Here is a 13,503-nt window from a genome sequence, read left to right as displayed (position 1 = left end):
GGGGAGAACAGAAACTCAAAACTCTATTTTTTATAAATTGTAGATGAATAAAAGAAAGACAGAGCACTACAGTACCATACCATTTGAAAGAGTTGGCGCCACAACATAGCCGTTAGTGTTAACATATTAAGTAAAAAAGATTTACAAATTAGGAGCTCAATAGTGAAACTCTAAACGGTCACAAAATCATTTATCCCCGAAGCACACTGCTTAATTGAATTTTAAGACCATCGGACAACAAATCTTCAGAAGTCTTCTCAAGAAATTAAGACTGAATAGAGAAATACAAGCTTAATATTTTAGACATAACCATAGATTTACCTTATATGTATATTAATGCTTCTCACATTATGTGATTAGGCGTAATTTAAAAACATAGAATATACTAAAACAGAGCAATAAAACACTTGAAAACACGTAGATGATTAACTATTTATTTTATTAAAAAACCAGACATATAACTTAGGTCTGATCTTAAGTAAACAAAGATGCAAACTTTTAGAACTATATAAGATTGAAATAAAAGACCCAACAGAACTAATAAAACAAGAAGACCCAACAGAAAACATAAACGAAAAACTGAACCATTATTAGCTTAATAAAAAGAGATAACGGGTAAAACGGTTATGATTCAAGGACCATACTTCTCCAAATGATAGGAGGAACTAAACACACACTTGTTCCTGTCTTTGTTGTTGTTGTTGGTCATGTGATCAATGCCTGGATATCCTCTGCTTCCACTAGTGCTGGCATTATGATTCATGTTCATGCTGTTGTTGAAGCTCTGGTTTCGCTTGTTTGGATTCTCTTGGTTCACGCGATAACTGTTATAGTTATCAACATGTCCACCGATTGATTGGTTCATCAAAGGATTACCAACCATATCATTGAATCCAACACCGTAATAACCTTGGTTAAACGATCCATCAAAGAGATCAAAGCGATCCATTGGTGGAATAGTTTGAATTGGAAACACCATATCACCATGAATTTCAGGCAAAGAACTGAAATGGTTCCCAACAGCAACAGAAGAAGAAGAACCACAAAATGGTTCAAGAAACTCGTTGGTTTCTCGAACATGTGAGAAAGGGTGGTGATGATTAACCTGTTGGATAACAGAAGCCACCTGAGAAACAGATGGCTGATCTATACTTGTACGCTTGATTTTACGGGCCCTTCCACCAATTGGTATGTCCCTTAAAGCTCCACCATGGGTCCAGAATCGGCGACAGTTCCTGCAGTTGTAGCGAGGTTGAGACACACTGTAGTTGTTGTAGTAACAGAACTTGGTGTTGTCTGAGCTACACCTTGGACACACTCGTGGTGGAGGCTTCTCTTCATTCACTTGATGGTCTCCCTTAACGATAACACTCAACTTATCCATTTCCCTCAAGAGCTCTACTAGGTTTTGTTGTTGTGATCTTTGGTGTTGTGAAGGGGGCTCTTATATAGATTCTTGGGGAGTGGAAACTGAAGAAGAGATACATTTTGTTTTTAAAAGACTGAGATTATGAGCAAAACGTGTCAGAGGTTGTGTATTAATAAAATCTGAAGATCTCTTCACACAATAAACCTTAAGCTAAGAATAGTCAAAAACCAACGCTCTCTAGCTCTTAATTCTTGGATGTATATGAAAATTAGAGAATCATAGTGTTATCAAATGAGTTGTCATATAAACAGAAAAAGATCTATGAGGCATTGAGAGTATAATGGTAGTTAAAGCCAAAGCAATCGTAACTTGTAGGTGTTTATTGCGAAAGAGAATATGTGCGAGCGTGCAAGTTCACGCGCAGTCTCATTGGCGAGGAAGATAATTTTTTCAATAGAAAAATCTTCACAAGATTTGTCATCTTTAAATAGATAAAATGTTGAAATGCTTTTGTTGAAAATAATACTCGGTATGAAGAAAAAAAAGTAGTAAAACATTAATATGAAATCCCTATTTTTCGAAATCGACAAAACTTAGATAATTTACTTTCTAGGGATTTATTAGTGGATTTATTAAGAGATCAGACTTAATTTAACAGTGTAGTTGTGAGTTATTAAGAGGGCAAATACAATGTGTGTGAGTATGTGGTGGTTCGTACGTGTTTTTACTGGCTCATCATAAGACTTTGTTGATGTAAAGATATGTTTAGGAGTTTCATGTATAAAAATGGACACCTCTTGTGAGAATAGACTGCAAAGCCAAATACCACGAGGCAAGAAGGTATGTTTGTGAGAAATGGATACAATGGTGAGAACTGAAAGGCCTAGGTAAATGGAACTTCAAATCTTAAAGAGTGGTTGTAAAATGCGGGAAAAACAGAATACTCAAAGTTTATTATATTAAGTTCAAAAAATGTCTAGTATTATTTCAAATGGTTCGCGCCAAAATATAATGGTTAATATGTTATTTAAATTAAATTAAGGGGATGGTTTGCTAACCAATATAAAGGCTAAAATGAGGTGTCACAAATTAGAAACGGTCAATAAGTCAAAAAAAAAAAGAAATTAACCGAAGTACCGAATCCAACATCATAAGTGAAGTTATGACCTTCGAAAAACAAATAGGTCAGTCGAAATTGCGATTGATATAGAAACTAACTAATACTCTAGACATACATAACTGCCGTAAGAAAAAGGTTATAGACATAACTAATACTCTAAATTTATATAATAAATTTATCTTACTTTTAAAATGCATCTACACATAAATGAGATCATGAAGCGTAGCTCAAAAACAGAGAATACGTTTTTTCCTGCCTTTTGATTTGATCTTCCATGCCTGTATGGCTGTATCAATATCCAGCAGGAATATGAGTAACCTAGCATACCAAACAACCCTTGTCCTTGAAGCACTAAGGCTCAGCTTCTTGCGGCTTAGTCTTATGAACTCCAAATCCGTAACTCTCTATTCGCAACGTAATCGAAAATCACCAGACAACTATTACAACTCGCTATCGATTAGCCCCACTTAATCGAAGCTCGGCGATCACCAAATCGCCAGTAAAGAACTCCAATTCGAATACTCAGTTCAAAGTATGAAAAAGCATAAAAAATATTTTTCCTCTCCCTCTATTATATATCTTTCTTATTCAATAAAAGAACTAAAAGACTTTATCTCACTCCAAGTCTTTCCCTCTTTGGATTAAAACTCTTTTAAACATCTTCCGCCTTGTCTCCAACGTCATCACCACTCTTCTTCTTCTTCTTCTTCTTCCTGAAATAAGCTCTACGAGGCATACAATTAATCACTTTGGCCTGGCTCGCTTAGCTCGGGGAGCTTTTTGTTCTCTGCTTCCTTCAACGAGACTCTCTTACTCTTAGTCTCTTACCCTTACCAAGACAAAGTTGCTTCTATTTCTCCTCTTTCTTTTTTGTCAGCTTGCGGTTGCAAAGAAGATGTGCCTTTTGCCTCGTCCTCTTGACTCGCGTTTGGATCCTTCTCATATTATGTTGAGGAATCGGGTTGTTCTCCTTTATTTTCCTCATTTTCCTCTTCTTTGATCTCTCCTTCTTTTGCAAGCAGAGATTCCATCTTGGGTGCTTCGTCTATGTCTTGCATTGGCTGATTTCCCTTCACATCTTCTTCATTCTCTCCCTTTGTAACCGGAGATTCTACCTTAAAATCTTCCTCTACCTCCTGAGTTGGCTGAGTTTCCAGGCTCTCGGCTTCCACATTCTCTACCAATGAGTCATTGTTGTTACTTGACGAAGAAGTCAAAGCAGCTTTGTGGCCTCCTTTTGAACCCTCCTTTTCTATTCGTTCCCTAAAGTGGTGAGCGTTTGTGTTCGGATCGAGCTTTTGGGTTTTTAAGTTTTTTTGGGTTTAACTTCATAGGCCCCATTCAAAATTTACACAATTTTGGGTTGGGTTTGGGTTCAGTTCAGAACCAAAGTAAACTATAAATAACCCAAAACCCAAATAAAAAAAACAAAACTAAAATAATCTTTGATTGGTAACATGCAGAATGATGGAATTGTGGATAAAAACACGATTAAATAAGTTTTTATACAATAAAATTTTCTGAAAGAAAACGTAAAAATAAATATGCGTTTTTCACTGAAAAATACAAAAAATATCATTAAATAGAATAATACGTTTCAGTGGATTATTTCTGGAATTAACTTCTTCATATTATTTAATTTTTTGATAACAATATTTAAAATTTTTAAACATAAAATGATAAATTTTTAAATATAAAATGATAAATAGTTATGTTAAATAACATATATACAAAAATAAGCTAAATGATTATACTAAGAAGTCAAATATTTTAAATAAATTAATTTATTTTCACAACTTTAGTAATTAGTTTAATCTCCATATATTAAAAAAAAAATTGTCATTAATGCGTTCACACTATATTCACCACGTGTTAGTCTCACATTGATTTCAATTTGATTATGCTTACGTGTTGACATCACAATCATTTAACAATTAATGCATTTACATACTAAATTTTTTAACTCCACTGCAAATAATTTAATATGTTCATACTAATTTTTTTTTATCATGTCATTTTCAGTTACTGTACTTTTAACCTTTATAATAGTGAACTGAAATTTTCTTCGTAGAACTATTGAATAATATCATTTTGAAAGAAAAAAATTACAAATCATTAAGATTTTTCATCAACTAAAATGTTGGAATGAAAATGTTTTAGAAATCGAAAGCTTTGTATCATACCGAACTTAGCCATGGTTCAGGCTTATGCACACGAGGGTAATAAATAATTGTGATTGGTTATGAATTTAGGAAACTCAGGTAAAAACACACACACACAAAATCAGATCTTTAGTTTAGCCAAATATTACTTTTCTTTACGAAATTTTCATATCAGACAAAAAATTAGAAACATGATCAGATTGCTAAAAAATAATCATAAATCAGTAAAGCTTTAAAAGAAAAAAAATCGTCAATCGATTGAAAAATAGAATTAAGGTGCAGAGTGAAGAGATCACATTATTTTCCACGCAACTCTAACACTTTTCCCTCGATTTTATCGTGTTTTATTATATGTACCAAGAATTTTTTATAAGAAAATATACGTTATTGGTTATAGACAACATCAATTTTGCAACATGCCCAACAATATTGACACGAAGCCCATCCATTTTTATTGGTATTCTAAAAGTATTGTCCAATAATTATGTACTAGGATAAGCGGCGCATGGAAAATTTATATGAAAATTATTTAAGAAATATCGTACGGAAAAATAAAATTTATATTCTTGATTGAATAAATATTTGTGGCCCTTAAATAATTTTTTTATTTTTTTTGTTAATTATATAATTTGTTTATTTATGAGCTGATCCTATTTAAAAATATTTTTAGGTCAAAAAAGCATTTATCGCATAAGAACCTAACGTTTATGCCCACAAATCTGAGGCCTACTATTTAGTTACAATGAAAATATGAGAGCTCAGTTTTATATCATGATTTAATAATTTAAAAGTTAATTATGGTAATGAGAAGTACACGTTCACGTGCTAGTTCTAAATATCTTCAATATTTCTTTTCATTTTTGTGTCGTTTTTTTTTATTTTGGTTATTGCTCGATATAAATATTTATTTTTAAGTTTATTCTCATTTCGTTATTTTGTTTTGGCCTGAGATTTAGAAAATGTTAAAGATTTAAAATTATTAAAGATATACATACTTTGGTTAAGATCCGCGCCTTGACCAGAATAAATAATTTATATTTATTACTTATTTTATGTTTTTCTTCACGTTTTAAAATAATAAAATAACAATTATATATTAAATAACTAATAAATAAGTTACTGTTATGTAATAAATTTGCATGCACGTATAAATCAAACGACCGCAATCACTTTAGTGTAAATAAATCAAAACAATCAATATTATTATCGTATATGATATATAATTAAATTTAAATGATATTAACATAGATATACAGTATACTTTTAATATGGATATTTATTAAATGATGTTTTTACTCATATGATTTTATGATTATTTGCATATTTGTGTAACAAAATTTTACACCAACGATTTTGTTTTTTATGTGGAATGCTTAGTGGTTTCAATAATTTATAATCATTTAAAAAACAATAAAGATTTCAAAAATTAAAATATTAACTTTTCAATATATGTTCAAGGTAGATATTAAAATATAAGTATGTATTTTCATATGATGTATATAGTTTAATTTAAATGATATGAAATATATATATATATATTAACATAACATCTATTAAAATAAAATTATTTATTCATATGATTTTATAATCATTGTATTTTATTATAGAAAAAAATTAAACCTTGATAACAAAAGTTTATGTGACACTTGTTTTAGTAATTTATACTAGTTTTGAAAAATTCAAAAGACAACATATACAAAAAAATCTAAATTTTTATTATATGATCAATGTAATTATGTAATTTATTTTAATAATAAATAATTAAACAAAAATGATAGAAAGTATACAAATTGTTAGCAAATCTTTATTATTAAAAATCATTAATTGTCATATATATCTTAATCACATTTGGTAATTCCATAGGTTTTATTTAAGGAAAAAATTCAATTTGATAAATGAATGGTTCATAATAGATATATTATATAATATAATATTCCCTATCAATTTAATTTGGGACTAACAAAATTTTCAATTGATTCTCAAGCCGCCATGTAAGAAAAATTAGCATTCTAATTACGTGACAACTCATCATGACACTTTTTTAATTAATACAAACTACAAGTTATAACTTTTTAAATGTTTCTCTATTAATATATAGGATATGTTAAATAAACCTAGAATATTTGTTTATATTTATTTTATTCTTTCTTTATTATATAGAAGAAAATAAGTCTAGGTAAAATATATGGATCCGAATAACCAAACTAGATTTGAAAGTAATACTAAACAAAAAATAAAACTGATTATTTAGTCAGATGAATCTAAAAGTTTAATATCCAGATAACCAGACTTGAATGTGATCCAAATTAAAATATTTTGATATCAAAAGTATCTAAATCACTATATACTTAAATATGTTAATTATTTTAAATTCTATATCTATTAGATATTCAGAAAATAAAAATATCTAAAAATCATCAATATAGCCACAAGTAAATATAAAAAATTACAGAAAATGTTCAAAATACTGAAAATATTTATTTATTCTCCATCCAAATATTTAAATCGAACTAATTATTATGTTAATTTAAATATTTAATATTACATAAATCAAATTTAAGTATATTTGAATTTCTTTTAGAGATATCTTTTTTTCAGTGATTGTAACATAACTTGTATATCAGGCGTTTTCAGAAAAACAGAGCAATCCATAAAAAAATTGAAAACACATATATATTTCTTTTACTAATAAGTTATGAAACCCACAACGAACTGGTGATGATTAATTATATATATTATAGAAAAGACCAGACAGGTAACTTATGTCTTAATATTTAAGGAAACAAAGATGCATAGTTTTAGAACTTAAATCAAAAAGACCCAACAGAGCTGAAAAACAAGAAGACCGAACACAAACCATAAACGAAAAACTAAAACATTATTAGCATAATATAAAGAGAAAACGGGTAAAACGGTTATGATTCAAGGACCATGCTTCTCCTAATGATAGGAGGATCTAAACACAGACTTGTTGTTGTTGTTGTTGTTGTTGTTGTTGATCATGTGATCAATGCCTGGATATCCTCTTCTTTCACTAGTGCCGGCATTATGGTTCATCATCATGGTGTTGGTGAAGCTCTGGTTTCGCATGTTTGGATTCTCTTGGTTCACGCGGTAACTGCTATAGTTATCAACATGTCCACCAATTGATTGGTTCATCAAATGATTACCAACAAAATTATTGAGTCCAGCACCGTAATAACCTTGGTGAAACAATCCATCAAAGAGATCCATCGGTGGAATACTTCGAGTTGGAAGCATCATATCACCATGAGTTTCAGGCAACGAACTGAAATGGTTCCCAACAACAGCAGAGGAAGAAGAACCACCAAATGGTTCAAGAAACTGGGTTGTTTCTTGAACATGTGAGAAAGGTTGGTGATGATTAACCTGCTGGATCTCATCAGGAACCACCTGAGAAACAGATGGCTGATCTATATGCTTGATTTTGCGGGCTCTTCCACCAATTGGTACGTCCCTTAAAGCTCCACCATGAGTCCAGAATCGGCGACAGTTCCTGCAGTTGTAGCGAGGTTGAGTCACTCTATAGTTGTTGTAGAAACAGAACTTGGTGTTGTCTGAGCTACACCTTGGACACACTCGCGGAGGAGGCTTCTCTTCATTCACTTGACGGTTTCCCCTAACGACCACATTCGAGTTATCCATTTCTCTCAAGAGCTCTTCTTAGTTTTGGTGTTGTTGTTGTTATGCTCTTTGGTGTTGTGGAGTGGTTCTTATATATATTCTTGGGGCGTGGAAACTGAAGAAGAGATGCATCTTGTTATTAAAAGACTGAGATTATGAGCAAAACGTGTCAGAGGTTGTGTACTAATAGAATCTGAAGATTTCTTCACACAATAAACCTTAGGCTAATATTAGTCAAAAACCAAGGCTCTCTTATTCTTAACTCTTGGATGTATATAAAAATTTGAGAGTTAAGATATGAATAAATGAGTTAAGATAACCATAAAAAAGATCTAGGGGGCATTGAGAGTATAATGCCAATTAATGGCAAAGCAATTGTAATTTGTAAGTGTTTATTATGAAAGAGAGTATTTGCGAGCGTGTAAGCTCACGCGCAGTCTCATTGGTGTGGAAGGTAATTTTTTCTATATGAACATCTTCACAAGATTTTACATCTTTAAATAGATTAAAATGATGAAATGCTTTAGTTAAAATTAATATCTAATATGAGGAAAAAATAGTCAAATATTAATATGAAATCCTTATTTTTCGAAATCGACAAAACACTTAGATAATTTACTTTACTAGAAAATTATTAGTGATTTATTATGAGATCAGACTAATTATACATGTTGTTACTGGCACATCATAAGAAAATTTATTGATATAAATATATGTTTAGGAGTTTTTTCTATATAAAGTGGATACATCTTGTGAGAATAAACGGCAATGCCAAATACCAGATACCAAAAGGAATGTGCGTAAGAAACTAAATTATAGTATGTGTTTAGAGTTGACCATATTATAATGGATACAGATGATGAGAACTGAAAGGTCTAAATAGCAAGCAAATGAGTATCAAGAAAGCAAGAGACTCACTCATAACAAAAGGTTTTTGTATCAAGTCATCTATTTTTCAAGACCGGCTAACTAAACACGATATCAAGTAACCTATCTTCAAAAACACAAAGCACCTCTATGTATCATCCTTTTGAGGGATATATCTCTATATATAGTCATGGATGGTAAATCTCAGTTTTGAAATAAGCGGGAAAAAGAGATACTCCAAAGTCTATTAAAAAATGTTCAAAAAATGTCTAGTATTATTATTTTAAATGGTTCGCGCCACAATACAATGGTTATGACTTTTATTCAAATCAAATTAAGATGGTTTGCAGTAAAAAATAGAAACGGTTAACAAGCTTGGGTGAAAAGCCAAAAAAAGAATGTCACCGAAGTACTGAACACCCACAGCAAAATGAATTTTATGACCATCGAACAACAAATAGTAATAACACCGAACGTAGTAGACTAGTGGTTTATGCACATGCATAGATGGTGTTGTGCTCTTAATTCAAAATTCGGTGGAAAAAGTGCTTTATGCCGTGTTATTGATATTAGCAAATGATGATTATGGGCCTAGTGGAAGATTAGAGTCCAAAGCTAAACTCCTCGTGATTGATATTGAAATTAATATTCTAGACAGAACTGCCGTAAGAAATGAGGTTATAGACTGAACCACAGTATAGATTTATCTTATTTATATACCAATGCATCTACACATACATGAGATTAACCGTAGCTTAAGAACAGAACAATACATGAAGAGATCAAACACTTGAAAACAAGGAAACACACATACATATAGATCTCTTTCTCTCATTAGTTCAATTTTATTAACTCTTCTACGCCTTAAACACACACATAAAACTTCCAGTTGATTTGATGTTGTTAAATTTGTTGTTGTGAGTTTCATTGCTTTTTTTCTTCTTCGTGGAACATGGAGATTTTAATAAATTCATTTTCCTGTTGGAAGCAATCTTGTTTGCTTACGTTGCCTTCAATTTTTATGTATTGCCGTCTAGCAGCACCTTTTAAATGAACCGAAGAGGAGGAAAAAAAAAAGAGCTCAGCATGGGGCAATATCATCTGGAAGAAATCAGATGAGCACGAAGGACCCAACCTTCGTTCAACCATTTATCTTCACAGCTCAAAGGGAATGCACCAGCCGGGAATCGAACCCGGGTCTGTACCGTGGCAGGGTACTATTCTACCACTAGACCACTGGTGCTTCGTTGCTTATCATTCTCTATAGTATACTCAAATTTACTTCACTCGTCGTCCCTGGCCTAACTGGAATGTAAAACTGAAAACAAGAGGTGGCAAGGAGAATCGAGTAGCGAATATATACAGTCTTTAAATCAAATACATGTGTCCAGTGTATATAGGCACAACTTTGAAATACAGTTGTAACACTCAATCCAAAACTGAAAATAAACTGCTCAGGATCATCATAGCTGTGTTCCCCCTCGCTCTACTTTCTTCCATTTTCCATATGGTGTGGAAAGCTGTTGATTTTTAAAGACATTAGTTAAGCCATAAGAGTAAAGATTATATATTTGACAACCAAAAAAAAGTTTATATATCGAGTAACCTATTTTAATACATCTCCCATAAATCACTTTATAAGGGATTTATCAAAATTTCCTCCAAGGTAATGAAAAAAAACTTTCGAAAAGTTAAACGGAAGAACAAAAACTCAAAATTGTATATTTGCAAATTGTAGATGAACAACAGAAAACAGAGTAACAATAGCCACAGGCATTTGAAAGACTTGGCCCCACAACATAAAATTTATTTTGTTATCATATCAAATAAAGGTGGTTTACAAATTAAGAGCTCAAACAATACTCTAAACGGCCAAGCACATTTCTCGCTGAACCACAGGCTGCTTAGTTTAATTTTATGACCTTCGAACAGCAATATTTTAACAGTCTCCTGTAGAAATTTTGATTGACAGAAGATATACTATTAGGAACAAAGTCTCATGTCGGAAGAGTTCTAAAATAATATATTAGTTTGAAATCATATATAATTTAATATGGTATCAAAGCCCAATCGATCCATAATGTTTCAGCTGTGACTATCTCTGCTTAAGAAATTAGCAACTCAAACAGTGGTGTTTCAGCTGTGGAAGCAGCGGAATAACTTGATCCATAATCAGATCTCTCTCCCGTCGATCGCGGTCTTGAGGAGCATTGACAAAGAGCTGAGAAACGTTATCTCCGCTAGAAGGAAGAATAAGAAATTCAGAGATTTTATGGCTATGTGGCTTCGATAAGTCCTTAGTCTCTAGTTTAAAATGTTGACCCATCTTGTTTTTAACTTTTTTGCCAAGATGGCTTAGAACCAATATAATATTTTTTGTAGAATCTATCTTCATATATGATATTTACAGTTTAGCAAAAAAAAATCAAAGCCCAATCGATATTATCTAACCTAATCCATAATTGATGTAATAAAAAATTCGCTCATTAATCTGTATCCAAATATTTCAAGACTGATGATCAAAGAGTAATCATCTTGAAAAAGCGTAATAAAGACAAACATCTAACATTGAAAGTTTTGAAATATCTTAAGTAATATATAAGAAAAATAGTGTCAATTTATTTATCATTCATTGGCTTTAGGTTGGAATTTATTTAACTTAATAAATACAAACTCAAAATTTTAGAAATAGTCATAGATTAATTTTATAGTTACTCCCTTCTCACATATGTGATTAGGCGCTATTTAAAACAGAGAATAAGCTAAAACAGAGCAATACATAAACACTTGAAACACATAGATATCTCTCTGACTCTCTGACTCATCAGTTATGAAACACACAACAAACTGGTGATTATAAATTAGTAATATTATACAAAGACCGGACAAGTAACTTATGCCTGATACAAAGATGCAAACTCTTAGAACTTAAATAAGAAGACCCAACAGAAGAAACGAAAAGCTGAAACATTATTAGCTTAAAAGAAAACGGGTAAAACGGTTATGATTCAAGGACCATGCTTCTCCAAATGATAGGCGGAACGAAACACATACTTCTTGTTGTTGTTATTGATCATGTAATCAATGCCTGGATATTCTCTGCTTCCACTAGTGCTGGCACTATGATTCATGTTCATGCTGTTGTTGAAGCTCTGGTTTCGCTTGTTTGGATCCTCTTGATTTACGAAGTAACTGTTATAATTACCAACATTTCCACCAAATGATTGGTTCATCAAAGGATTACCAACCAAATCATTGAATCCATCACCGTAATAACCTTGGTTAAAAGATCCATCAAAGCGAGCCATTGGTGGAATGCTTCGAATTGGAGGCGCCATCACACTATGAGTTTCAGTCGAATAACTGAAATGGTTCCCAACAGCAGCAGCAGAAGAAGAAGAACCACCAAAAGTTCCAAGAATTTCGTTGGTTTCTTGAGCATGTGAGAAAGGTTGGTGATTATTAACCTGTTCAACAACAGAAACCACCTGAGAAACAGATGGCTGATCTATCCTTGTACGCTTGACTTTGCGGGCCCTTCCACCAATTGGTATGTTCCTTAAAACTCCACCATGAGTCCAGAATCGGCGACAGCTCCTGCAGTTGTAACGTGGTTGAGACACGCTATAGTTGTTGTAGAAACAGAACTTGGTGTTGTCTGAGCTACACCTTGGACACACTCGCGGAGGAGGCTTCTCTTCATTCACTTGACGGTTTCCCCTAACGAGTACATTGGAGTTATCCATTTCTCTCAAGAGCTCTTCTTAGTTTTGGTGTTGTTGTTGTTATGCTCTTTGGTATAGTTGTGGAGGGGTTCTTATATAGATTCTTGGGGCGTGGAAACTGAAGAAGTGTTACATATTGTTTTTAAGAGACTGAGATTATGATAAAAACGTGTCAGAGATTGTGTATTAATAAAATCTGAAGATCTATCTTCACACAATAAATCTTAGGCTAAGCTTTGTCAAAAACCAAGGCTCTCTTACTCTTAACTCTTGGATGTATATGAAAACTAGAGAATAATGAAGATATGATTAAATGAGTTAAGTCATATAAACATTAAAAAGATCTAGGAGGCATTTAGAGTATAATGGCAGTTAAAGGCAAAGCAATTGTAACTTATAGGTGTTTATTATGAAAGAGAATATGTGCGAGCGTGTAAGTTCACGTGCAGTCTCGTTGGCGAGGAAGATAACTTTTTCCATAAGAAAATCTTCACAAGATTTGTCATCTTTAAGTATAATAAAATGTTGAAATTCTGCGGTTCAAGAAAATACAAAATGTGAAGAACAAAGTAGTTAAACATTAATATGTAATCCCTATTTTTTAGAATCGACAAA

The 13,503-nt window shown here is 32.1% G+C and overlaps 3 protein-coding genes and 1 non-coding gene across 4 annotated transcripts; all 4 read right to left on the bottom strand.

Moving 5' to 3' along the window:
- Window positions 1-422: 422 nt before the first annotated feature.
- LOC106352225 (dof zinc finger protein DOF4.4-like) lies at window positions 423-2,596 on the bottom strand. Its single transcript, XM_013791891.3, has one exon. It carries the CDS (start codon window positions 1,382-1,384, stop codon window positions 632-634), a length of 753 nt encoding a protein of 250 aa, XP_013647345.2. The 5' UTR covers window positions 1,385-2,596; the 3' UTR covers window positions 423-631.
- A 4,768-nt stretch (window positions 2,597-7,364) lies between these two features.
- On the bottom strand, window positions 7,365-9,763 carry LOC106373657 (dof zinc finger protein DOF4.4-like). The gene has a single exon (XM_013813801.3). It carries the CDS (start codon window positions 8,315-8,317, stop codon window positions 7,592-7,594), a length of 726 nt encoding a protein of 241 aa, XP_013669255.2. The 5' UTR covers window positions 8,318-9,763; the 3' UTR covers window positions 7,365-7,591.
- Window positions 9,764-10,335: 572 nt separating this feature from the next.
- TRNAG-GCC lies at window positions 10,336-10,406 on the bottom strand. The gene has a single exon. It is a non-coding gene; the product is annotated as a tRNA-Gly (tRNA).
- Window positions 10,407-12,014: 1,608 nt separating this feature from the next.
- LOC106352224 (dof zinc finger protein DOF4.4-like) lies at window positions 12,015-13,205 on the bottom strand. The gene has a single exon (XM_013791890.3). The coding sequence runs from the start codon at window positions 12,907-12,909 to the stop codon at window positions 12,172-12,174; it is 738 nt and encodes a 245-aa protein (XP_013647344.2). The 5' UTR covers window positions 12,910-13,205; the 3' UTR covers window positions 12,015-12,171.
- Between the last annotated feature and the right edge of the window lie 298 nt (window positions 13,206-13,503).

Source organism: Brassica napus, chromosome A1 (assembly GCF_020379485.1).
Source record: "Brassica napus cultivar Da-Ae chromosome A1, Da-Ae, whole genome shotgun sequence".
Classification (NCBI taxonomy): Eukaryota; Viridiplantae; Streptophyta; class Magnoliopsida; order Brassicales; family Brassicaceae; genus Brassica; species Brassica napus.
The sequence above is the reverse complement of the archived record's forward strand: the minus strand, read 5'-3'. Positions and strand labels throughout refer to the sequence as shown.